Raw genomic sequence first — 24,804 nt, 5'->3', positions numbered from 1 at the left:
CTGCCCACAAACGCCTGTGTAGGAAACCCACGGTTCCCGGTCGCTATTGACTTCCTGCCAATCCAAACCAGAATCTGACAGACCCGGCGAGAAATTCCTGCGGGTGCTGGAGGGAGGTGTCTCCAGGAGAACTAGGAAAATGGACGGGGTCTAGGCTGCCAGCCGGGGCGGAAGGTGCTCAGCACAGAGCGTGGAGGGGTCAGGGCTGGGCTGCCTCCATCTGCCCTGTGATTACCAGCCCTTCTGCCCAGGCTCCTAATTGCCTCAAGAGAGAACAATCTCCTGGCAGCCATTGCCAAGCATATTTGCATTAAATAGAAGCCACAATGTCTAGGTTGACCAGGGCAGAGACAATTCAAGTCGTTTTTTATCTCACACCCACATCCAGGGGCACCGTGCCAGGCTTCCTCATGAGTCCTGCCTGCCCCCACACCCAGCCTGGATGCCCACCTGTGAGCTGCCCTTCCTGGGAAGCAGGCTGAGCATGCAGACCTCCTCCAAGGCTCCTGGGTCAGCCACCTCGAGAAAGGAAAAGCAAGAAGCAAAAGGAAAGCCAGTGATGGAAATTAAAACCAGCTCTCCATGAAACATTTTTAAAACCTTTGCAGGTGAATACTCGTGCGAATTTTACGTAGTGTGCACAAGGGGCAGGCATCCTTAAACGCATCCTTCGAGTTTCATAACCGAGCTCAGGCAAATGGAGCAGCACACCTAATGCACAGCCAACATCTCCCCAGAGCAACACCAGCCTCCATGTCTAGACACAGATGTGGCTGTCAGGACCGCTCGGCAGGGGCCACACAAGCCCAGCGGGTGCTGGGCCTGCCACAGCCCTGGGTGGATGCTGACGAGGTGTGGGGAAAGGTAGAAGGTGCTGTGCACCAGTCCCCTCTCCCGAGTGCAGGGCCAGACCCTGATGTGTGCGCCTCAAAACCAGGGCCTGTCGCTGTCCTGCTAGCCCCCCACCTGATGGTTCTGCTCCTGGGCTGAAGGACTGTGGCCCAGGAATGAACCTTGCTGGGCTGGTCCCCTCCAAGCCCCAAAACAAAGGCAGCTCAGGCTTAATACTGCACCCTAAAACCAGAGGTGAGCCAGGAGGGCCTGGTGACCTGTGACTGAGAGATGCGAATCAGGAGGTTCAGCCCTGGCAGGGGTGTGGACCCCAGGGCTGTTGGTGCAGGTGGGCTGCCCGGCAGCCCGGGCTCTCATCGGCATGAATGCGTCACATCTGTCCTGTTTGCCATTCAGGGCATGTCATCCCGCCTGGCTTGCTCTCCAGAACCACCCAGCACCTCCTGTCTCCTCTGCCCTCACGGCGCCCTTCCAAATCCTTGCTGCAGTGCGTACTGAAATCACAGCGCATTTACAGGGTGGGAGGCTGGCGAGAAGCCCTTCAGAGGAACTCGGGAACCCTTTGTTCTGTGCTCCGGTTTTACAATAAGCCAGGATCCTCCTCCCTCTGCTGAACGGAGGGATGGGGAACCTGGCTGTCCGGGCTTCTGCCTTGCAGACTGCAGATGCACCAAGTGGGCCTTGGAGTGGGACACAAGAGGCCCCTTCTGCCTCCCCTTGCTCAGTCTTCGAATGGGGTGTGCAGAGAAGAAAGGAGCCCCAAACCACTCCGTGTTCCGTCAGCAGAAGAGGCCCCAGAAGAGGCCTCTGGACTCAGAATCAAAGCCCTTTCAGAAACTCGTTCCTCCTTCCAGGCCTCCAGCTGGGAGGCGCCCTGGAGGTGTGGGGCCACGCCCACCTCTGCTCCTCCAGTCCTGGCCCTGCTCCAAGTGTTCTCCTTGAGACACTCCAAACTGCAAGAAGCATCCTTCCTCTGCCGCTTCCAGGCGGTGGGAGCTCATGTGGAGGCCAGTGGGCGCCGGGTGTGGATGATCAGGCTCCCTGGATGGCCAGCGGCCCGCCTCCCCTCCTCCGCAGCCTCCCCACCCCCACCCCCCCACCCCCCACCCCTACTCAGCTCCCGCCCTGCCCCTCCCCGGGGGCTGCTCCTCCTTCCTCTTCTCTCGGGTGGCCCCTGTGAGCGTCTTGTCGAGGAGGTCCTATGTCACCGAGCTTGCCGCCCGTTGCCACCAGCTCCCACTCTCAAGTTCTCGTGGAGAAGTGGGATTGGGCACCAGTTGGATAGTCTTAGGTCATGCGGGCAGGGCAGGGTCTCCAGGAACCATGGCGGCCTGTCCGGGGCTCTAGGGAGCAGGCTGGACAGCCACTTGGTGGAGATTCCGTGTGCCATGGTGGGTGCAGGCTGGTCACTTCAGTCCCAGGGTCTTGCCCTAAGTCTCCACTTGGAAAGAGAAACTCAGGGATGTTTGTCAAAAAGGTCCCACAGCCAACCTGATGGCCATGCCATGACAACCAGCTTGGTGAGTGGGCAGAGGTACAGTCCTGGGTCCCCCTTTGCCTTCCTGGTCCACCAGAACCCTGCACACCCAAGAAGCCCTGCGTTGGCCCAGAGCATCAGGTGCACAGCCACAGCTGCTCTTCCTGCCCTGGACTGATTGACATAGGACCCTTGCTGTGAGCATGCCCCTGGGGGCCGCCCTTGCCTTCCCAAGGTCAAGGGCAACTCTTTGGAGAAGCAGTGGGAACGGAGGAGCCGAGTTACACGCCATTCCTTCCCACCACAGGAGATCCTGCAGCTTGTAACATGGCTTCCTGCTAAAATGGTCACGTGCTGAAGAGAGTGTGGTCAAAGATCCCTGCTGGGCATTTGGTGGCTGGGGACCGTGAGAGCCTCACACCAGCATGGAGCACTTCAGAGCCACCTGGGCCATCGATGTGCAGGAAGTTGATGTGCAATCTATTGGGATTTGAGTCACTTTCCCTGTAGTGCTGGGGACTGAGCCCAGTACTTGCTCTGCCCCCACGCTGCATCTCCAGCCCTTTTAATTTTTTACTTTGAGATAGAGTCTAAGTTGCTGAGGCTGGCCTTGAACTTGCCATGCTCCTGTCTCAGCCTCCCGAGTAGCTGGGATCACCAGTGTGCGTCACCCTGCCTGGCTGAGCAATTCTCTCAAACGCCTCCTTCATTCCTGCCCTTGCTGCCCCAGAGGCAGGTGATGCTGACGCTGCAGCGTACTTACAGAATGGTTACCAGGCTCCTGTGTTGCGGTCTTGCCCACAGGGTGCAGGAGACAGCAGATGAAGGGGTGATGGTAAGGCAGAACTTCAACCCCAAATCCACCCCTCCAACACGGTTCCAAGGAAGCAGACTGAGCAAAGAGCAATTCTCGGGCAGCCCCTGGGAGTTAGCAGACACCTGCTGGCGGGGTGCCAGCTCTGCCCCGGCCTGGGAAGCCATCCTCACCCGCCTCTCGCTGGCTGGGCCTGGGGAACTCATGCATCTCTCTGTGCCTCAGTTTCCCGCGTCACCAGTTTCAGTGGCACTTGGCTGTGGGGGTGCCCAGTGAGTACCAGCGTCCTCTTGTGGGCGTCCCAAGGTTCCTGGACACAGTGGTTCCCCTGATAATTGCAGGGCTCGGCGGAACACGGAGCAGGATCAGCATCCGGCCAAGAGCAGGGCTCCGTGCTCTCATGTGTTTCTCCCATCTCGTTTTTGCCTCACAGTATGCCAGTCAGACCACGGGAGGGTCGGGTGGTGACCCGCCGTGCTCGCTTGCACCTCTCGGTCTGAGTCGCCCCACGCTGGAGCAGCACCGGATCCTGGTGCCTCCGCACCTCCTGCTTGCAGCCCAGCTCATCAGCTGTGCGTGTGTCTGCTGTTTCTGGACGAAGGACGTTTGCAGTGTTCAGCCTGTGGCCACGCAGCCCCATGCCTGGGGACAGGTCCGGTGGGTGACGGCTGGCGGAGGCTGGGTCCCTCCCTGACACAGCCCCCCCTTGGGGGTCACGGGCAGTTTCCTGCCCGGTCTCTTGTTTCCGCCCTGCTGGAGGCTAGTTCACAACAGCAGAAGAGACACCATGAGATGTCAGATCTGTTCCAAAGAGCAGAGGAGGGAGGGCCTTGCCAGCTGGCGAGGCACCTTCTCCCCTGGAGCCTCCAGCGAGATCTTTCCGGCTTATTCCAAATCTCCTTGCAACCTCCCGCCTTTTGTCAGAGTCTCTGAGAGGGCATCCTCAGTACCCAGGGGCTGGGTGGGCAAGGCCGGGGGCAGCATTGGTGCTGCAGAGGCCTCCCTGAGTCCGCTTTGCTGGGAGGCCACACACGGAAGGGTAAGGCCTCTCCCTTCAGATCTCACCACAGTCTCATGAACTTGGGTGGCTCCTCACGCCTCGGGGTCTCCAAAATATTCCCAAGCTCCTGGCCTGCCAAAAGGTAGGGCCTTTGTTCCCTCCTGGACATCAGGGACCTGAGGACCAGGTCACCCCCTGTGTCGTCCCCGCAGCACCTACACACCCTGGACAAATGAGCCTGGTCCCTGACCATGACCCTCAGGCACGATCACGGCTGCACGAGGCTCCCGGTTACTCCTGGTGGAAGGGAGGTCAATTCTTCTAGAACCTTGGCAGATAACTCTGTTGTCACGGAAAGGAAAGACTTTTAATAAGTTTCTGTACAGGGTTGAGGGGAGCCAATGGTAAACATCAGGGGTCCTTTAGAAAAGTCTCATTTCAGTTTGCAAAAAACCTACCGCCTAGTCCAGGTAGGGATGGCTGGAGAGGGAGAAAGCGCCTCCTCGTGGGGCAGAGAGTCAGCGTTAGGTGGAAACTCCCCGTCCATTCACTCCGCCCTGGGATTCACTCGCCAGGCCAGGCGTTGTGAGCATCACAGGACACCGTTTACCAGCTAAGGAGCGGTCACAGGACACCGTTTACCAGCTAAGGAGAGCCTCGAGGTGCCAGAGGCCTGAGGAGCCTGCGGCGCCCTCTTCTGCCCGAGCTTCCTCTCTGAAGACACAAACTCCGGCCTCCGGCCTCCGCTGGTAGCTGAGCCTCAGGCAAGGGTCGGAGCAGAGCTGAGCCACTGGCAGGTGACCTCTGCCCTTCTCTGGAACCCTTGTATGGAACAGCTCACCCAGGGCCAAGACAAACAGCAGGGTCAGGGTCCCGGCCCTGCTCTGGGTGCCCTGGCGGGACACTCCCTCGGGCAGTCGGGGAGAGTCCCAGGCACAGAGACCCGGGTGCCGCCAGCTATCCCCCTCGCCTTTCCAGGTGCTGCTGGCCCATGGGCCTCCCTCCAGCCTCTTGAGGCCCGCAGTTTCAGTAGGTTCTATTTATCGTGACTGGAGAGAGTGTAACTTCAGGATCAGCCCTGTGAGCTCTGAGCGTCCGGGGCAGGCCACCCGGCTGCCTCTGTGCACAAGAGGAAACGTGCAGCGGTCCTTGGAGAAAGGACCACTGACTGGCCACGGAGCTGGGCACCGTGCCCCCAGCACCTGCCCCCACCTCTTGCAGGGTCAACCCTCTGGGCTAGACCACACCCTGAGTGGGCTCCTAACCCAGAGGCCTGGAAAACCACAGTGCAGGTTCCTGGTCCCACCTAGACCCCTGTGCTCTCTGCCTCATTGCTGCTGGGCCAGTGGCACTCAGGAAGTGAAACTGGTCACAGGAAGCCTATGGAGGGAGGGAAGTCTGTTTTCTGTATCTCTCTGTCTCCAAGAAAAGGAAGAGCAAACTAATCTTAGCTTTAAAAATAATGTGACCAGCACCAAAAAATAACCATCTCCTCGGGCTTGGTCCTGGCCCCTGCCAGGGGCGCATGCTATTAGCAAATGGGCAGGTCCAGGGGAGCCAGGAAGCATGTAAAGGGGTGCCGCTGTCACGAGGAAGGGAGCCTGGGCGGACTGCCCCATGCAGCACCCTGATCCCTGGGGAGTCGCTCCAACACCCCAGGGATGCCCGAAGCTGCTGGGTCACCTGGAGGGATCACCTGTGGATACTCTTTTTCTGTACACATATATAACTATGATAAAGTTTAATTTATAAATTAGGCACAGAGATTAGCAATAAGAATAAAATAGAGCAATGACTGCATCAAGTAAAACAGGGGTCACTAGCACACAAACACTGTGATGCCTCCAGTCAACCCAATAAACAAGACAGCCAGGTGACTGACAGGCAGCGGATCCCCAGGTTGGAGGGATGACGGACGCCTGTTGCAGGCAGGATGGAGCGCAAGGATGTGAGGTTTCATCGCGCTTCTCAGAAAAGCATGCGGCCAAAAACTTGCAAATTGTTTATTTGGAATTTTCCATTTACTATTTGTAGACCCTGGTTGACCACAGGTGACCGTGGAAGGTGATAGCATGGACAAGGGAGGGCACTGCTGTACCTGAGACCCGCCCTCCCCAGGAGGGCTTCCCCAGACCAAGCCTCAGTGTGGACCCGTTGCACAGAGATGCTGATGTAGCCTGGGGTCTCTGTCCCCTCGCGGGCCCCCTGGTCACAGGGGGGTGTGCTGCAACCCTACCTGCAGTTCACATTCAACACCAACTACTCCCAGCTACTCTGCTGAGATTCTGATCCCCCCTCTTTGACTTAGTCATTCAGTCTCAGTCCCTCGGTTCCCAAAATGTGAAAAGGCAATCTTTTTAAAGTTCATGAGCTTAGATTTGCTGTTTTAATGTCATGGACCCATGAGAAAACGGAGACTGGCTGGGCGGTGGAGCGCGAAGCCTCGCGCGTTGGGATCCTGCGCCAGGCGTCGCGCGGTCCTGGCAGCAGGCAGCAGGCAGCATCCCTTATCGCTCACAGCCCTTTCCCCGAACAGGAGAATGAGGTTTCTCACAACCTGTGTAAACCAGCCGAATGAAGGTGGGTGTGTGACTCCGGAGCCCACTCTCAAGGTGCCCCTTCTTAAAATAAGCCTCGGGTCAGAACAGAGAGGAGGCACGTGGAATCTGACGTCGCCATGGGAACCGGGGCCCCTCTGCCGGCCTCACCGCCCTGGCTTCTCTGTTTTGTAGGTGGTGTTCAGCAAGTACTGCAACTCCAGCGACATCATGGACCTGTTCTGCATCGCCACTGGGCTGCCGCGGTGAGTGCCCGGGGGCGGGACGGGCGAGGCCGAGGTGCCGCTTGTGTCCACTCAGCAGCTCTGCCCAGTCGGCTGCACGCCCACACCCCAAAGAGGCCAGGCAGCACAGCAGAGGGGAAGCCAAGGGGCGGAGGAAGCAGAAGTGCCTCTGCCGAGCTGGGTCCTCCTCGCACTTGTCCGCCTGCTGTGCGAGGAAGGTCGTGCGTGGGTTTGTTGCCAGCCCTCGCGGTGCCCGCGGCCCTCCCACCGGGGGTCTCTCAACAGAGACTCCTGTTGAGGAGGAAACGTGCATCCGTGCAACAGAACCAGAGACCCTCCTCCTTCCTACTCCTGCTCGCACTGCCCGCATCCCTGCATAGAATCCAGACTTTCCTGCCGCCATCGATTAAAAAGAGAAAGCAGGTCTGTCGTTTTTAAATTGACAGTTGCAGGAAAGTCTGAATTCAGAACGCATTCAGAAGGGCAATCGGTGGCTCTGCTCACTCCTCTGACACGTCCGCATCAATGGGGGAACTTGGATCGCACAGGAGTTGCTTTCCTAAATCGAGTGCATACAAGCAAGTGAATCTTCTGATCAAGGGCTGAGCATCTCCAAGGCCTAGGCATTTTGCCTAACACACGGGTGCACGGAAATTCCACACCACCGTGCCTTCAGGCTGCATGTGAGGAGACACGAAGTCCACGTTTAGACTCAGTCCTCTCCCCGAGGTTATGCGGGCATCAGGAAACCCCCAAGCCCAAGGTCGGAAAAGCCCTGGTGTCCCACATTTCAGTGAGGGACACTCGGCCAGCGTCCCTTCCTGATGACAAAGCGCCATCAGGACTGGTGCTGGCAGAGTGACTCTGCAGTTAGGATGAGGGTCAACGAAGGCCAGCGGTCAGAAGTGCAGTGGAAGCTCTCCCCGACAGGTAGGGAGAGAAGACTCAGCAGATGAAGCAGCAGATGGCAGTTCATGGCCACAAGAACAGCACACAGTTTGGGGCATCTCTGGGCACCATGTACTAAGCCCTGCACTAAGAAATGTGTGCACATCAATACTGATAACAAATCTGATATTCATGTGTCACCTCCGTTGCATGGGTTTTAAAAATTCACAACTGGAGATCAGAGAGCCTAAGCAACTTGGTGAAGGCAACACAGCTTAGAAGAGGCCCCAAAGATGAGAGGCTGGAGGAAGAGTCACCTTAACCATTAACTTGGGTAGGAGAGGTCTGTGCAGTCTCGAAGGACCCGGAAGTAGGGAGGTGAGCCACCAGCTCTCGCAGGGCTCCATACGTCCACTTCTCTTACCAGTGTTTCTGCAGCCTCCCAGCTCAGTAAGTCAGACTGGCTCCAGTTCCCTTCTAAATGACTCAGGCCTCCCCGCCCTCGGGTTGCACTCAGCCACGTGGTTTCACCTGGGGTGGGTCAGCACGACGAGGACCGCCTGCCACCCCTGAGCCCCCCCAGCTGTGTCCTGGTTCTTCTGCACCTGACCGTGGGGGCTGCTTGCAGGCGCACTCTTGGGGAGCACTGACGCGGGTGTCTTTCAGGAACACGACCATCTCCCTCCTGACCACGGACGACGCCATGGTCTCCATCGACCCCACCATGCCGGCCAATTCAGAACGGTAAGGGCGGCAGGGCTGCGGGCAGCGCGCTCCGACATCTGCCCCAGGGCGGCGTCTGCCGTCCTCCCTCCTGCTGCAGGGAGTTCTGGATCTGTGCAGGGGCCGGAGAGCGGGGCTGGGGGGGGGGGAGGGATTCTCTTGTTCCTTTGCACGAATCAAACCCATGATCCGTCCTCACGGAGCCTGTGAGGAGGTGGTACGCAGGCGGAGAAACCGAGGCACGTGGCAGGGCACAGGGGCCGTGCCAGGCCCTGGGATCCCGGCACTAACCTCGGGAGAGGCTGGGAGAGTCCTCTGGGATGCTGAGTGCTGACCCACCTGGGGCAATGCTGGAACATTCTGTGCAGGGAAGCGGGAGACGTCTGAGGCATAAGAGGAGCAGGAACCCGGGGCCTAGAAAGTGGGAAAAGTTGGCCACCACACCAACTGTACAACGTGACCCAGGAGGGCCCGCAGCAGGGACCCTCCAGCCAGTGACAGGCCCCTTTGCAGGCAGCCTGGAAAGTCCCCCGTCATCTGCAGCTCATTTGCCACTGAACAAGGCAAAATTTAAGTCCTGCTGTCTTGAGGGGTGAGGTGATTGATGAGTCCTGGTGATTGATGAGGCTGCCCCTCAGGACCCCACTCTGGGTCCCCTACTCCTCACTGACCAGCCCCCCAAGGGGCTCGGTGGAGGTTATGGGGCCTGTTGGTCTGGTCACCAGTGTCTGCCCAGTTGTCCCGTGGATGCACACCAGGCAGGCCCTCGTGTGCAATGACAACGTGGAGATATTTGGACTCCAGCGATGGGGTGGGCCGAGTCCTACACTGGGCCCCACAGGCCTGAGGACCTGAGCGTCCAGCCTCTGACAAATTTCCTCCTTCCTCCTATCCTCAGAAGGCTGTGGTCCTGTCAGCTAGCTCCTAGGGTGATGTAGCTGGCACTGTCTGGGCCATCTAGGTCCCAGTGGACATGGCCAGCACTGTCCCTGTCACCTCGAGGCTTCAGCCAAGCCCCCTCCCTGTCCAGCCCTGCCCATCCACTCTCCTGTCGGGAGGCCAGTCTCCAGCGGCTCCTCTCACTCTCAGCTCCCAGACTCCCCTGGGGCACCCTGCTAATGGACTCCCTGAATAGCCCAGCCCGAGCACATGCCCCTTAGCTCCAGCCCCGCCTGAGCCAGGTCTCCTTCAAGGGGAGGTGCTGGGCAGTCCGGCCCCCGACACCCCAGGCCTGAAGTCACCTCAGTGGCAGGTCTCGCAGCGCAAGCTGACTGAGCAGAGCTGTGTCCTTCCTCCCACACTGAGCAAGCAGGCATCTGCAGAGGCAGGGGGACTGCACTGTGGCCTCCCTGCCACTTGGGCCCTGGGGGCTCCTGGACAAGAAAGAGCATCAGACACACCAGAAAGCAGCCCTCCAGAACCTACGTGTCTGAACATTCACTCTGCTCACGGGGTGTGGGAATGAACGCCCTCTGACGTGGAGATGGAGACAGAGAGAGGTGCTGCAGGGTGAGGACCCTGTGTCACTTGCATGTGGTCACCTCCTGGTCACTGCAGCCTCAGACGGAGGAACCACCTCCAGGTGGAGAATCTGCTGCAGGTGACTGGTGTCCACCTTCCCGGATTCTTTCCGCTGCAAGTTCACGGATGGGTTTTTCATGAACTCCTCTCAGATTCCCAGGGCTCCTGGTGGATCTCCGTCCCTGTCAGGGGGTCCCCCACTGCCCTGTCTGCTCCGGTTGAATGCTCTTTGGCTCCTTCTCTGCCCCCACTTCCACCCCTAGACCGTGACCTTCTGGTCCTACCATCAGAGCACGCCTCCCCACAAGGCTGCCCTTCCTGGACAGTACACGGCCAACTCCAAGCTCAGACCACGTGTCCCATGGAGGGTGCTTGTGCCTCCTGTTCCCCCTCAGGGACCCCCACTCCAGTCCTGCCTTCCAGAAAAATCAGCCCCGAATCAGCCCTCACCCAGTACGGGGTTCTTGCTCCCACCACAGAGTCCTCAGGGGCCTTCAGTGCATTGTCCAGACCCTGTATCGGGGACATCTGGCCCCAGTCCACTTTCATGTCCTTGTCCCCAAGTCCACTGGCCTGACCAGTGGGTCCCTCCCCTCTGCATACATCCACACACTTCCCCACCCTGTGCTCCCTCTGTGCTCCCGCCCCTCTGCCTGTCCAGAGCCCACCTCTCCTGTGGCAGGGATGTTTGGTACAACCAGGGAGCATTCGGACCAGCCTGTGGCATAACCCGGACACGCTGACCCCAGCCACAGGCCTGCTACAGGACCCAGGCTGATGGGCCCCTGCTCTCACTTGGAGAGGCTCACTCGGTTGCTGACTCCCAAGCAACCCTGGATTCCAAATGACCAACAGAAATGGAAAGACACATCCTAATTCCAGTCGTGTGACCGAGCGGCCCCCCAGGGAGGGGCCCGCCATCCAGAGGAGGAGGAACACTGAGCGGCGCTGCCCGGCTCACACGGGGGCCTCCTGCACCCTGCCCCCTCCACGTCTGTCACGCAGCTCTAGCCCCTTGGGAAGGAGAACAGACACTTACACAGCGGGCAGAAACACCGGGCGTGTGCAGAGCACATGGAGAGGGAGGGCAGAGCGGCCAGCACGCTGGCGGAACACAGCGCTCCTGCTGGCTCTGGGTCAGCCATGCTGTGAGCAGCACCCCTCTGCCAGGTGAAGCGGCCCCACGCCTGCAGAGTGACCTGGTGGCTGTCCCACTGCTGGGTCAATGCCTCCTGGCTTCCAGCTCCAGCTGTCTTAACAGAGGACCAAAGCCTGGCGGTCAGACACACACAACAGAAGCTCAGGGCAAGCTTATCCTCCACCGAGGGAGGGGCTTCCCCTGCTGCTGGGGACAGGAGGGATGAGGGTGAGATCGACCCAAAACCAAGAGCTTCTAGTCCCAGAGGCGCTGCAGCTGGCTCGAAGCACTGCTGCCGTTCGTTCAGACTTGAGAGGATTAGGGAAGCAGGGCCAAAGCTAATCCTGAGTGGCAGGAAGCCCAGCCCGGGAGCCTGGGAGGTCCACAGCTGCCCGGAGTCTCAGTGTCCATGTCCACATCCACCTTGGCCCATGACTGGCCCGTGGCTCCTGTCTCTCAGCTCACCAGAGCTGCTTGGGTGCTTAAGCAGGTCAAATGGCCATCCAGGGGCACCTGGCTCTGCTCTGGGCCAGCCCCAGGTCACTGCGGCCACAGAGGGTCTCAACAAGCCTGCCCCTCATCAGGGCCGTGGGGTGTCTTCAGCATCTGCCGCCCTGAGATGCCACTCTCCTGTTCTGTCCCCGCCCCCACTCAGGTGCCACCAAGGTGTTCTCCACCCCACCTTGGCTCCCGGACCCTCCTTTCTCCTGGTCCTGGTCGCTACCCCTGCCCCCTCCAGCATTGATTTTAGGAACCAAGGAGAAGGAGGAGAGAAAAGTTTTTGCTGCCTCTCAGAGGAGGGCAGAGGAAGCCCCCACCTGGACCACCAGGACCCGGGCTCCCTCTGACCACCGCTGCCCATCCCGAGAGCCGCTTACAGCAGGGAGCCAGAGGCACAGGAACAGGAGGAGGGAGGGCAGGGAGAAGAGGAGGCATCTCGCCTCTCACCACCCCTCCGCTCCTGTCCTCCAGCGCTGGTACAGCTTCTCTCCTGCCTGAGCACACTGACCCAGGGCTCAGAGCATGGGCCCTGGTCCAAAGGCTGACCCTGGCCCCTAGCTAGTCCCATGTGGCCGTCGGTGAGGTCCCCGACCTCCCCAGGCTTCAAGCTCCACCTGCCACTTGGGCCTCTCTTCAAACCCACGTGAATTCTATAAACCATGCCTACTGACCTGGGAGCCCAGACAGCACTTAGGACACAGTCCCCGCAGAGAAGGGAGCCCTGCCTTTGGAGAGGCCTTCTGAGGCTGGGAGACTGTGGTGTGGACTCGCCTCTCGCCCTGAGAGGGTTCAAGCTCTCCGAGGCGTGTGCCCACCCAGCGTGCCCGCACTTATACTTCCCGGTATGGAAAGCTGAGGCTCCCCACGCTGCCCCAGGCGTTGAGCCAGGTGCTGCTCACGCTGCGGTTTGGGGCCATGACCCTTGTTTTCTGTGCTCTCTTCCAGAAATAAGCTCACACTCTCCATGTGACAGTGACCGATAGACCCCTGCAGTCAATAACAAGTGCATGAGACGCAGCGTCACTGTGACACAGACCAGACAGGCAGCTCAGGCAGTAGGCAAGAGCCCAGATGGGGTCCCAGCATGACAAGGTCCAGGGAGGGCCTCTTCCTACTTCACGGACAGCAGCCTTCTTTGTCCTCACGTGACAGAGAGAGGACCTCTGGTCCCTTTGTCCACTTATGAGGACATGAATCCCACCCAGGGGGCCCCTTCCTCATGACTTCACCCACTCAATGACCTCCCAGAGGCCCCACCTCCCATTCCTGTCACCTTGGGGCAAGGGCTTCAGTGTGGTCCCGGGGCTGGGATGCAAGTGTTCAGACTCAGGGACAGTGTGTGTACCCTCCATCCTCCTGAGACGGGTGCTCGCAGCCCTGAGCCATGCCTGGTAACACCCCGTCTGTCAGCCTGTGCCTGACCTGGAGGGTCAGTGCCGGGGGGAGCATCTGGGTCACCAGCACCGACCACTGTGGGCACGGCAGAGCAGGGAACGAAGGAACCAGCAAGGGAGTGACGTGGACAGACAACCCTGCCAGTCCCGTGGTCTGACGTTTAATCTAGGTGCACTGGCTCCGCAGTTCGCTTGCCAGGCGAGGATTGCATAGTCTGCTCTGTGCTGTGGGCCGCTGTTCCCAGGGCGCAGCCATCCACCCGCCACCAGCCCTTTCAGCACTTCTGCGACCAGAGTTTAAATGTTGCTGAACCGCTGGGTAAATCTACAGCCTCTCTCGAGGCTCCTCAGTGTGCTTTTCCAGTCCCTCCTGGCTGGGTCTGTTCTTTGCCTAGTTTCCATTGACTTCGGGTCCTTTCCCAGCCTGGCCAGAGGTCCCCATGGCGGTGACACTACACCGCCATCTTTCACACATACTGCTGAAGTCATCTGCCCAGCCTCTCTGGGTCTCGTGCTCCCTGGGGTGACATCACCAAGGTGCCGGTGCATTTGTTTTTGTCCACCTGGGGGTACGGTCACCAAGAGCTCCAGCTGTGCAAGAGGGGAGCTGCCTGCCTCGGCAGCGCTGGGGGTTCAGGCACTGACGTCCCAACTCGGTACTGCATCCTTCATCAGTACCGGGCCTGCTGACCACGTGTTTCCTTGACCAAATATGAACATTATAAAGAAGCTTTCACCTGAATGTATAATTAAAGTATTTAGAATTCATCTGAAGGAGGTAGCTGAGAACAGCCAGAGAACCTGATTTCAAACAACAGCAAAGGTCTGGGGTGTAGCTCGGTGGTGGAGCGTGCACTTTGGGTGCACAAGGCCCTGGGTTCCATTTCCAGCACACACAACCCTGACCCGCTGACCCCGGTTCTCCTGCCTGCGCATCTCCGGCAGCAGACGGGCAGGGTCTTGGATGGCTCCTCAGTGGCCTCTCTTCTCTTTTGCAGAACCCCCTACAAGGTGAGGCCTGTGGCCGTCAAGCAACTCTCTGGTAAGGCCCTGCTATCATTTTTAAGTCAAAAAAAAAAACGAAGTTAGAGATAGTAGTTAAGCATTTGCAGGTGCAGCCTGAGCTGTTACGGAATCCAACACCCTCTAACTGCTGTGGACACTGCCCATCTGAGTCCCCACCCAAGCCTGAGGACTCAGCCGATGCCAGCGGACATGCCTCTCTGGCCTCCGGGGAATGGGGCCCGTCCCCCAGTCTCCGAGAACGGCGAAGGCAGGCTTCTGACCCACAGGGCTCCTCGGGTGCCTCAGCCAGTCAGGGGTGGCCTCTCCTCACAATCCCTTTTCATTTTAGGTTTTTAAGTCACTTTTATTTATGTACTATTTATGCATAATAAAATGGTCCCATTTAAGTGCATAGTTTGATGAGTTTTGAAAACTTTATATGCCATGTCTCCGGTCACCAGAATCAGGGTGCAGGGTGTGGACACCACCTGGAAAGCTTCTCTGGGCCCTCCCCGATTGTCTCAGTCGCCAGCTGACCTGTGCTCGGACGCCTTCAGCGAGGCTGGTCCTGGGAGTGTCGTGTGAGGAGGCTGCTTAGAAGTGCACTCCTTTTGGCCCCAGGTGTCTTTGAGACCCCCTTGCTATGGCGTGCGCAGACAGCTCACTCTTTGTGGCTGAGTAGTTTTCCATGCTGCAGGATGGAACACACAAAGCGTGCTTGCCCTTCGTTCACAGTTGGACCCTTGCGCTATTTCCTGAGGGGAGCTTTTATGAATAAAGCTGGCATGGGCACGCCAGGCAAGCCTTCACGGGGCACTGGGTAAATGCCCCAAAGCGGGCTTGCGGGAGTACTCGGAGCGGTGCCTGCTCAGCCAGCACCATCCGCTGGGCCTTTCCAAAGTGCCGGGCCGCGGCCATCCTTTCAGCACTGGGGTCAACAGGCTGCTCTTCTGTGCGACCACTTCAGAATTTGCTGGCACGTGAAGGTGGAGATGAGCCTTGTCCTTTTCATGTCTGTAGGGTTTTAGCGAAACGCCCCTCCATCAGGATATCAGTGCATCACTGGTCCCCTGGTTTCGGGGATGTCCTGAGAAATGCGTCCCTGGGTGATTTTGTTGTGCGCACACCAAAGCAAGCTGCTCAGGGTGCTGTGGCGTCACAGGGTCACGCCAGGCCTCAGGCCACCCTCGTACACACAGCCACCTTGACCGAAGCACCACTGTGTGACACGGATGTTGTTTGTATCTTCTTCCTTTAAAAGTCAATCTGTGTAACTAGAGTTTTGTGACCTTACTGGTTTATGTTTGCAGAGAACTGGCTTCGGGTGGCCTTGGTTGTCTCCATTTCTTGTTCCCAGTTGTATCGATTCTTCCCTTTCTTATTTATTTCCTTCCACTCTCTCCAGGTATTTCCCCCCTCCTAGCTTAAAGGTAGAAGCTCCTTCGATTTTAGAACTTAGGTAGTAAGAGCAGTTTAAAGCTGAGGACTTCCCTGAACGCATAGGCTCATAAATGTTCTCGTGTTTCCATTCTTGTTCAACTCAGAACGCTTCCAAGTTTGCTTGTGGCTTCTCCTCTGACCCATTTGTATTTAGAAGGGTATTGTTCAGACTTCAGGTGCTTGAGTCCTACCCCATTATCTTCCTGTCATTGACTTCTACGTGACTCCCACTGAGTTGAGTAAAAGGGCCTGCCATGGCTTCAGTCCCGAGTTCACGGAGCTGCAGGTTTGTCCTGGCGGCTCTTCCCTGGGTCCCTGAAGGAAGGCCTGCCCCACTGTCCTGGGCAGAAGGTTCTGCGTGTTGGCGGGCTGGTTTGTGGTGGAATCCAGCCTTGCGTCTCTGCCTCTTTGGTGCAGACCTGCCCTGTGGGCACTGAAAGCCGAGTCTGGAAATGCCCCACCCCGATTGTAGAGTTGTTTCTGTCCCCAGCACCTTCCGTTTCTGCTCGGAGAGCAGACGGGTCATCCCTGTGGCCTGCCCCTCTGCCTCGACACCTTCCTGAGAGCCTCTTGGGACACAGCCACCCACGGCCTCGGAGGGGGCGTCCTCCAGCTGTGTGCTTTGCTGCCTGTCCTGTGCCTGTGTTGAGGTTTGGGGTGACCTCCACAGGCAGTAGTTCCGTTGTGGCCTCTCAGCCTTGACCTTGACACCTTTAGAGGGTTCACATCAGTGGGACTGTGGGTGTCTGAATGTCTTGCTGCCCGTGTCCTACTGTCTGCTTGTTCTTCCCAGGTGCTTCTTCTGGCTCTGAGAGCGAGCGTGTTGAACTTCACCCCCGGGGTCTGGGAGCCCTTCTCCTTTTCTTCCTGGTGTTGCTCTTGTCCTCCACAGTGGGTGGCCGTGCGCTCGGCCGTGGGCGGGCTTCCGAGCCTGCCTGCCATCTTCGTGGGGGCAGGTTGGTATCTGGAGCCGTCCTCCTGAACTCTGCCTTCGGTGGCACTGGCCGTCCCGCGACACGCTGCCCGGCCCGTGTTGGTCTGGAAAGCCTCCATTGGAGGCCCTCCTTGCCACGCACGGCCTTGCACCACGGCTTGGTCCTTTGGCGCTCCTGGCGACAGCAACGAGTCGGAGTCTCCACTGGTGGTGCTCAGGGTGTCCCCGTCACTGCTTCTGGGCTTTCCGTGAATGGCTTGCAGGTGGCCTTCTCTGTGTGTGCCCGTGGGGGCTCGCGGGCCTGCTTCAGTCAGGGCCCATCTTGTCCATCAAGTGTGTGCTCTGCTCGCTCTCTGCCGGCTCCGCTGGGCCCTCACCACCTGGGCAGCAGGCAGCCTGAGTGTCCCCACCCCACATGGGATGGTGCCCTTTTTCCAGTCTGATTTTCCCAGACGTTTTTGTTTCGCCTTGGATTTCACTGAGCTCCCTCGGGGCGTCCAGCCTGTCGATCTCACCCAGTGAACTCTCCGCCCCGTCCTGTGCTTTTCCTCCCCAGCACTTGGCTGCTCCGTGGATTTAACTCGAGGTCTTGCCTGTCCTCACGGTGCTCGCTCGTCTTTCAGAGAGTCCCCTTGGTCACCGTTCGGTGTTGGTCTCACTGCGAGGCTCGCCCCTGTCCCGGCGAGGCCGTTTCTGAGGACTGACTCTTCTCCTGGGACTGGCTCCTGTTTTCCTGACTCTTGGAGACCTGGTGAATTCTAGATGGATGCTGGTCATGGTGAGCGCTGTGCTGCTGTTGGCCGACAGGAGTCAGGGTAGTGCAGTCTGCGCGGCGTGTGCAGACCCGTTCGTTAGCTTCGGGATGGCTCCTGGGCTGTACCCAAGGGGCAGCTGAGGTCCCTCCATGGGGCCTTCCCACTCCAGCTCTTCAGAACACAGCCCTTAGGTGAGGTGGAGAGCACCAGGGACAGCTCACGTTGCCCTCACAGGTCATGGTGGGACTTAACTCCTCGCGGGTGATACTGGGAGCTAGGGAAGGTTTTGGGCCAGGAAAGCACGTCAGCAGATCCGTGTGCACTTGGCGGACTCGACCCAGCAGTGAGCCTGGAGCGCTGGAGTTGCAGCGTGAGACAGTCCTTCCCTCTGGAGCAGCGGTACAGGCCTCTCGGTGCTTGATGCGACCAGGCCACTGTCCCCGGGTGCCACCCTGCAGCCCCACACTGTGTCTATGGGACGGCGCGTCTCCCGTTGGCCAGCTGAGTGCCAAGGTGCCAGTCGCACAGCCAGGGACTTCCTGCAGCTCTCTTCACCTCCCGCCCCAGGCCCTCCTGTCACCAAGCATGGAGGCAGGGGCCTCCCAGACCCACCTGTCTCGGCAAAAGCCCCAGCGTGGCGTTCTCTCACCATGTCTGTCCTCTGGATTGTTGTACCTTGGAGTGAACCCGGGGCACGCTCCCAGGGAGCTCCATGCCCAGCCCTTCACTTATTTCTCTAGAGGTGCTAGGGATCAAACCCTGGGCCCTTTGTTTTGAGACCGTCTCGCTCAGTTGTCCGGCTGGCCTGCATCTTGCCATCCTGCGGCCTCAGCCTCTGGGTTGCTGGGATCACAGGCATGCGCCACTGTGCCTGGCGTGTTTATGCTTTGCAGTGCTGGCTGCGAGCGCCCTGGGCTTGAAGGGAGGTGGGCAGCAGGGGAGGCAGCAGAGGACCTGAGGCCCAGGAGGCCACTGCAGTCACTCCTGTAGGAGGAGCAGGCCTGCGGTGGGGGCAGAGCAGGCTCTGGGGCTTTGAGGGGGACAGAGCTGCTCTCCTTAACGGAGCAGAGGAGCTGAGAAGCATCTGGATCCGCCCCAAGCCCCTGAAAGCCACCACCTGAGGTGGAGGAGACCACACGGCTGGAGACACACAGGGCCTGCTGGACATCAGGTGCAGGCAAGGAGGAGACGGCAGGAAGCCTGTGCTGCCTTCAGCAGGAGACATGGTGATGGCAGCTGGCAGCTTGGAGACAGGCCAAAAGAGAGCCAGAGTCGCCAGGAGGTGGTATCCTGCAAGGAGGGGCCAGACGGAGACGCCAGAGACAGGAGTCGCCTGAGAAGGACGCCAGGTCCACAATATCCAGAGCAGAGGGACAGGACAATACGGCCCTGCCGGAACAGAGACATGCGACAGGCTCAGCCCAGGCAGAGGAAGACCAGGGATATGGTAGCTGTGTTCAGATATTTACAAGAAAGAGAGAATTTTGTGTAACTTTGGGGCAACCTAGTCCAGAGACTGTGGGGCTCCTCAAGGAAAAGGACCTCATGGAAATTGGAGCCTGTTGTAAACAGGACCGGCCGTCCAAGGGCTGAGCACCGAGCGCCTCCCCGGAGGTTCTGGCAAAGGGCTGGGGGCCACATGCTTGTGGGGCACCAGTGGGCAGCAGGCCTGCAGCAGCCCCCACAAAGCCGAGACCCCAGGAGACCCCAGGAAGTCTGGGGAATCAGCTGAACTGCAGAGCACAGGCCTGTGTTGACATCTGAGCGTGGAGATGTCTGCAGAGAAGGAACAACAGGGACCTTCTTCTAAACATGCCAGGAGGAGAGGAAAAGCAGAAAGCCCCGTTGGCACTCAGGATCGCACTCTCCACAGAGCGGGGGGCTGCTCTCCGAGCTTCTGGCCTGTGGCCTCCTTGGGGGTTCCCGCGGGCCCTCACCCGCAGGCAGGTGCTGACTGCCCCATGGGGCAGTGTGTGCCACGGCCTAGGGGAGGCCAGGGGCTGCGTGCACTCCTGCAGGACGGGAGAGGACTTTGCTCTCCAGAGAGATAAGCAGTCCTGGGAAAGGCTCGTGCTGGCCCCAGGTCTGTGTGTCCCTCAGGCCCAGCTCAGAGCTGGTGACACTCACTCTGCATTAGAAGCTGCTGGGCCTCCAAAGGCGCCTCCCACAGGGTGCACTTCCTCTCCTTGGTCCCATTCCTGCTTGGACGAACACTCTCAGCCCTGGGTATCTGGGCCCCTTCTCCTCCATTGTGCCTGTACGCTGGGTTTCCTCAGGGAGACAGAGTAGACGTCCTGCAGACCCCCTGGCCTGGCTTTCCTGAGGCCAGCCAGGAAAGGGGCATGTGAGAGGTACATTTGGAAAACACTTCTCCTTTTGGATCTCGTTCTTGGCAACCGCCTTCCCTCTGGCCTTGCCTCCCAGAGCTTTGTGCCTTTGCCCAAGGTCCTGGCCACGCAGCCCCGAGCTGGGCCTGAGCAGCCCCCCTTGTCCTGAACCAACAAGCCACATTTACAGTGGCAATAAAAAGAACCCCAGGAGAGGAAGTAGGGTCCTGGTTCCAGACTGGCCCGGCTGCCATGCCGCCTGCACCAGCCCCGCCTGCAGCCCCGTCCTCAGCAGATCCCGGTGCATTGCTGCCAGAGCCTCTGGCTGGTCCTGCAGAGCTGTGCCAGCAGAAATGCCCAGCGCTTTGCTGTTTTGCTACCAGATTTTTAGGAATCAGTTAAGAGAAGAGCATTTCCAGGAGCAGGACTTTTCAGAGAAAAGGGGAGGCCAGACCTGCCCCAGGCCACCCTGAGCCACAGAGGCTTTCTCAAGCAGCCCCTGCTGGGGAGGAGCAGCGGGCAGCCTCCTGTCTCCAGCAGAGAACCAACGTGATGACCTCTGTGAACCCTGCTGTCCTGTTGGCCACGTGCCTCTTCTAGAGAGACGTCCTTTTACAGCAGCAGACACTTGCCGTCCCAGCTACTTGGGAGCTGAGGCAGGGGATCCCTGGGTCCATGAGCTAGAGGCAGCCGGCAGCAGAGTGAAACCTTGTCTAAAAAATAAAATAAAATAAAATCAGGAAAAACACCCCATTTGCCTTGTCCTGGAAGGTAATCCTGTAGCTAGACTGCTTTTCCCTTTTGTGAATGAAATAAAATTCACAATAACTACAAAACCACAGGGCAGGCTTTTATGCATCTTTTTACAGCAGGGCTGCTGATTCTTTTGAAAGCCCTTGAATCATCATTTTTATTTGATTTAAGCAGTTCAAACCCACATAGGGGCATTTTCCAAACTATGAAAGGTGGGATTGCAGCTGCAGCCATTCACCACGTGCCTGCCTCATGCCCTCGGCCTGCCCAGAGCCCACAGGACAGACCTGTCACAGAACAGTCGCCATGACCACAGCCCTGTGGGGGAAGGACCTCAGCCCCCCTGAGCACCAGGAGGTGATGCCAGCCTCGTGCCCGGTGCCGTCGCCCTGAGCCAAGGCCCACTTCTCAATTTGACCAGAGTGGACCGGCTGGACGGAGAGATGTGCTGCACTTTCCAGAGCCACAGAGCTCGCCATGGCCTCTGCGTCCCTCAGGAGAGCCAGGGCACTAAGGGCACTCTCGGGGAGCCACAGCTGTGAGCCATCAAGTCACGCACAACCTGGGGACAGAGCCTTCACGACAGAGCCAGACACAGGCCCTGGGGTGGGGCATGGGCTCTGCTTGCCCTCTTTTCCCCGCCTATCGTAGACTCAGGACAGGGACACGCCCCTGCCCCGCCACCCCACTCCAGACCCTGCATCTGGCCCAGTCCAAGGGGAGGCCCTGTGGAGTCCCCAAGGGCAGGCGACACATCACCAAGCTCCACTGAGCATGGCTCACACGTTCTGCTGTCACTGCTTCCAAAGGACAACGAAGGTGAGCCACCAAGACACGTCAGGATGTGGATGCCTATGGAGTTCCTGCCAGTGCTCCTGCAAGTCACAGGTGATGGGCAGCTGGTGGGAAGGACGGGCTGGCAGGCTCCACATTGGACACTGCTCAGAATTCCAACAGAGACAGGCAGGCTGCCCAAGGCCACACACCTGCCCCTCGTCCTCAGAAGAGCTGTTCTTTACAGATGCCCTCTGAGTTTAAGGTGGTCCTTCTGCCTCAAGACCCAGGGAGACCACGCCAGGGGACCCACCTGATCTTACTGTGTGTGCTGCCGGCCCCATCGGGCAGCAGACCCCATCCAGGCCTGCTCCCAGCAGCTCAGGAAAGGGCCCTTGCTGTGGACACTCGTGGGTGGCTCCTGGGAGTCTCCGTGGCCCAGAACGCTGTGTCTGAAAAGATTTCGGGGCAGGAATGGAAGACCAGGGCTGCCTAGTCTGGGGTACCAAAGGCATTGGTCTGCCATGGCCCACCTGCAGATCCTCTGTGAGCACAACACACTCAACTTTGAAGACTTAGGATAAAGAGTGGAGAAACCGCCACAGTTTTTACACTGATTTCTTAGTTCATAGCTATGATCCCCATAACAGAAAATCCACCATCGTACAAGTTCAGTAGGTTCAGTATATTCACGCTTCCCATCACCCCTAAAAGAAGCCCCCCATCCACAAGCAGTGACCCTGTTCCCTCCGCCCCAGCCCCCGACACCGCTAATCTACCTCGTCTCTGATTTGCCTGCTCTGCACAGTTTGTCCAGTGCAAGCTGTGGCCCTCCGTAATGGCTCCTTCCACTGCTTCATGCTCCCAAGCCTCGCTGTGTTGGGCCTGCGGCGTCTGCCCTTCCCTCTTATGGCTGACCGACACTTCGTCGTGATGAACATTTGGGCTGCTTCCATTTGGGGGCTGTTGAGGATGCTGCTATGAACCTTCATGTGCAAATCTTTGTGTGAATGACACATGTTGAAATGAAATGTTTCCAGATGTGTTGGGTTAAATAAAATATTAATATTTTTCAAGTTTTGCCACAGTGAAGGAAGGACTGGCAGCTCACAGCTGAGCATACGAGTTGCTGTTGGTCTCATACGAGGTCCCTGAGCTTGGGAAGACAGTTCCCATATCCACTAATGGCTCCCTCCACCAAGTCCCCTGATGGAGGACTTTCTCTGTGCAGGACAAACCAGAAGTCTTGGCAGTTACTACCCCCACACCAGAGTCCCCCAGGGGAGGAGCTGATAGACAAATGCTTGGTCTCCTGTCCCTCAGGGTACAGTTCTCTGATGTCATCTGTGCAGGTGCTCAAAACCCTGGAGCAACGAGCTGCAGCGGCCCGGAGCAGTCACCTGGCCATCCACTTGCCTCGTGAGCCTCTTCCCCTCTTGTCACAGTGCGTACTGGGGTTGCCTCCAGATACACTCAGGTCCCAGCACCAGGTCAGCTTCTGAGGAAGCCAAAGTAGAGCATTAGACTTGGAAAGGGGCTAGAAGAGCAGAGGGCCCCTCCAAAGGCTCATTCATGCATCTGCTGGATGAAGCAGCCTCAGGAAAGCTACTTAACTGATCTTTCCCTTGCAAAATAGGACTTATAATATATTCCCTGCATGTTCTTAAGAGGACAAATGAAGTAATTTATGCAAAATGCTTAGCAAGGGCCTGCCACTTGGTAAGTGCTAACAAATGGTAGCTATCATTTAAAGTGACCCATGGGGCATTATTGAATGGCTAAAATTATGTCTCTCTGGAATTGCAGAATTTTAATAGAGAGGAGCTTGCTAGGGTCTCAACCAACACATGTAGTGTGGACTGTTTCACTTGAAAGTCAAGTTAATGCTTGAATTTGAGCACAGCTGTGTTGTTTATGAGAAATAATAATGTTTCTTAATAATGTTTTCTATATTTAGCCCAATGTCGTTCCAAAGCTTTGAAGCCTTGAAGCTTTATAAGCATATACTTAGTCATCCGTGCTTTGCATCATTTTTAAAACAAGTGGGATGCAGTGTACAAAATGAAAACAACCGTTTCTGGAATTGTGTGTTCTCACTCCCCTTGGGGTGGTCTAGCCAGCAAAGACAGCCACGATGTGGGCAGCAGCCAACGGCCAGCGTCCCTGGAACTGGTGTACCCGACTGCAGGTCTCAGTCTGGTGATAATGATGACATCCAAACCTCGAGCCAGGCGAGGTCCAGCTGTTCTCTCTGCCCCTGGACATTCCTGAGGCCGAGGAGGAATGCCCACGCAATTATCCTGTCCAGGCCCCTGGGTGCACACACATGGCCACCACCCCAGTCAAGACAAAGCGTTCCATCCCCCCAGAAAGCTTCCCTGAACCTCCCCCATTCGGTCCACTCACCTGGAGACTCCTGTCTGTCCTCTGTCACCACGGGGGGCTGTCTGCCCTTGAGCTTACAGAACTGGAACCTGCCCACATGTGCTCCGGGCGTTGGGTCTGGAGTCTTTGGCTCACGTCGTGGTTTTAAGATTCATCCTTTGAATTGCTCATTCTCATGTGGATGGACCTGCAGGTCACTTCTGTTTGGGGTTCAGCTGCCAGACTCACAAGCCTCACGGTGGACGTCCTTGATCTTGGGTGCTACCCAGGAGTGAGGTTGCCAGTTCACATGCAAGTGTGTGTCTACTCTCATAAGAAACCACTAGACTGTCTTCCCAGGGGCTGCAGCTTCATGTCCCCCAGCCCGAGTGAGGTTGCTGTTCTGTGGCCCCAACACCAGGCTTTTCAGTTCTTTAATTTAAAACTTTCAAGTAGGTGCAAGATCAGTACCTTTTCAATTTGCATCCCCCAAATGACTTGATGATTTTGAGCCTGTTTTTATGGGATTATTGGCCATTCCAGTATCTTATTTTGTGAAGCATCTAAGTAGTTGGCTCCTTTTTTTAAAATAATTTTATTTGTTCTAGTTAGTTGTACAAGACAGTAGAATGCATTTATACATCTTGCTAGGCCATGCATCTTGATAGGCCATGCATCTTGATAGGCCATGCATCTTGCTAGGTCATGCATCTTGATAGGCCATGCATCTTGCTAGGTCATGCATCTTGCTAGGTCATGCATCTTGATAGGCCATGCATCTTGCTAGGTCATGCATAGTGTCATCTCTCGTTTTTTCTCTGATTGTAATATTCTATGTCAGTGGTTTGTTGAGACTCTGAGATGATTCATTAGTCAGACATCTATAAATAGCACCTATTTTTGCCAGTTCTGACTAGCCTTTTCCGTGTTCTTAATGAGGTCACTGGATAAGCAGAGGGTTTTAATTGGTTGATGTTCTAGCATGTTTTCTTTTATGCTTAGAAGCTGCAACTTCTCTCAGACCACTTTTTCTACCCCAAAGTACATATTTAGAAGAGTAGAGTTAAAGGCTGTTGTATTTTAATCTGTGATCGTTTCAGATCAGTTGTGTGTGTTGTGAATAGGAGTCTTTGTTCATTCTTTCCCCTGCGTGTGTCTGGGTGTTAGCACACCACTCACCGAGACTTCCCTGTCCCACTGAATACCTCTGACACCTTAACGAACTGGTTGCCTCTCCTGGGTGGGTCTTTCTGGACCCTCTGTCTGTCTCCTCCATCCACTTGTTCCACACTGGCTCCCTCCCTGGGCTCTTGTAATCTAATACATTTGTCTCTCTTTTCAGTTGCTTTTGGTTAAATGGAT

At 57.4% G+C, this 24,804-nt stretch overlaps 1 protein-coding gene across 6 annotated transcripts in view; it reads left to right on the top strand.

Annotated features, from left to right (window-relative positions):
* Positions 1 to 24,804, top strand: part of PDE9A (phosphodiesterase 9A) — an 86,091-nt gene that overhangs the window by 20,649 nt on the left and 40,638 nt on the right. For all 6 annotated transcript variants that reach the window (XM_079100466.1, XM_079100464.1, XM_079100459.1 and 3 more), the window contains exons 2-4: positions 6,876 to 6,946; positions 8,480 to 8,557; positions 14,089 to 14,132. In XM_079100466.1, the coding sequence (XP_078956592.1) occupies positions 6,876 to 6,946; positions 8,480 to 8,557; positions 14,089 to 14,132 (193 nt within the window). The remainder of the gene's footprint in view (positions 1 to 6,875; positions 6,947 to 8,479; positions 8,558 to 14,088; positions 14,133 to 24,804) is intronic.

This window comes from Sciurus vulgaris, assembly GCF_902686455.1.
Source record: "Sciurus vulgaris genome assembly, chromosome: 10".
NCBI classification, from domain to species: domain Eukaryota; kingdom Metazoa; phylum Chordata; class Mammalia; order Rodentia; family Sciuridae; genus Sciurus; species Sciurus vulgaris.
The sequence above is the reverse complement of the archived record's forward strand: the minus strand, read 5'-3'. Positions and strand labels throughout refer to the sequence as shown.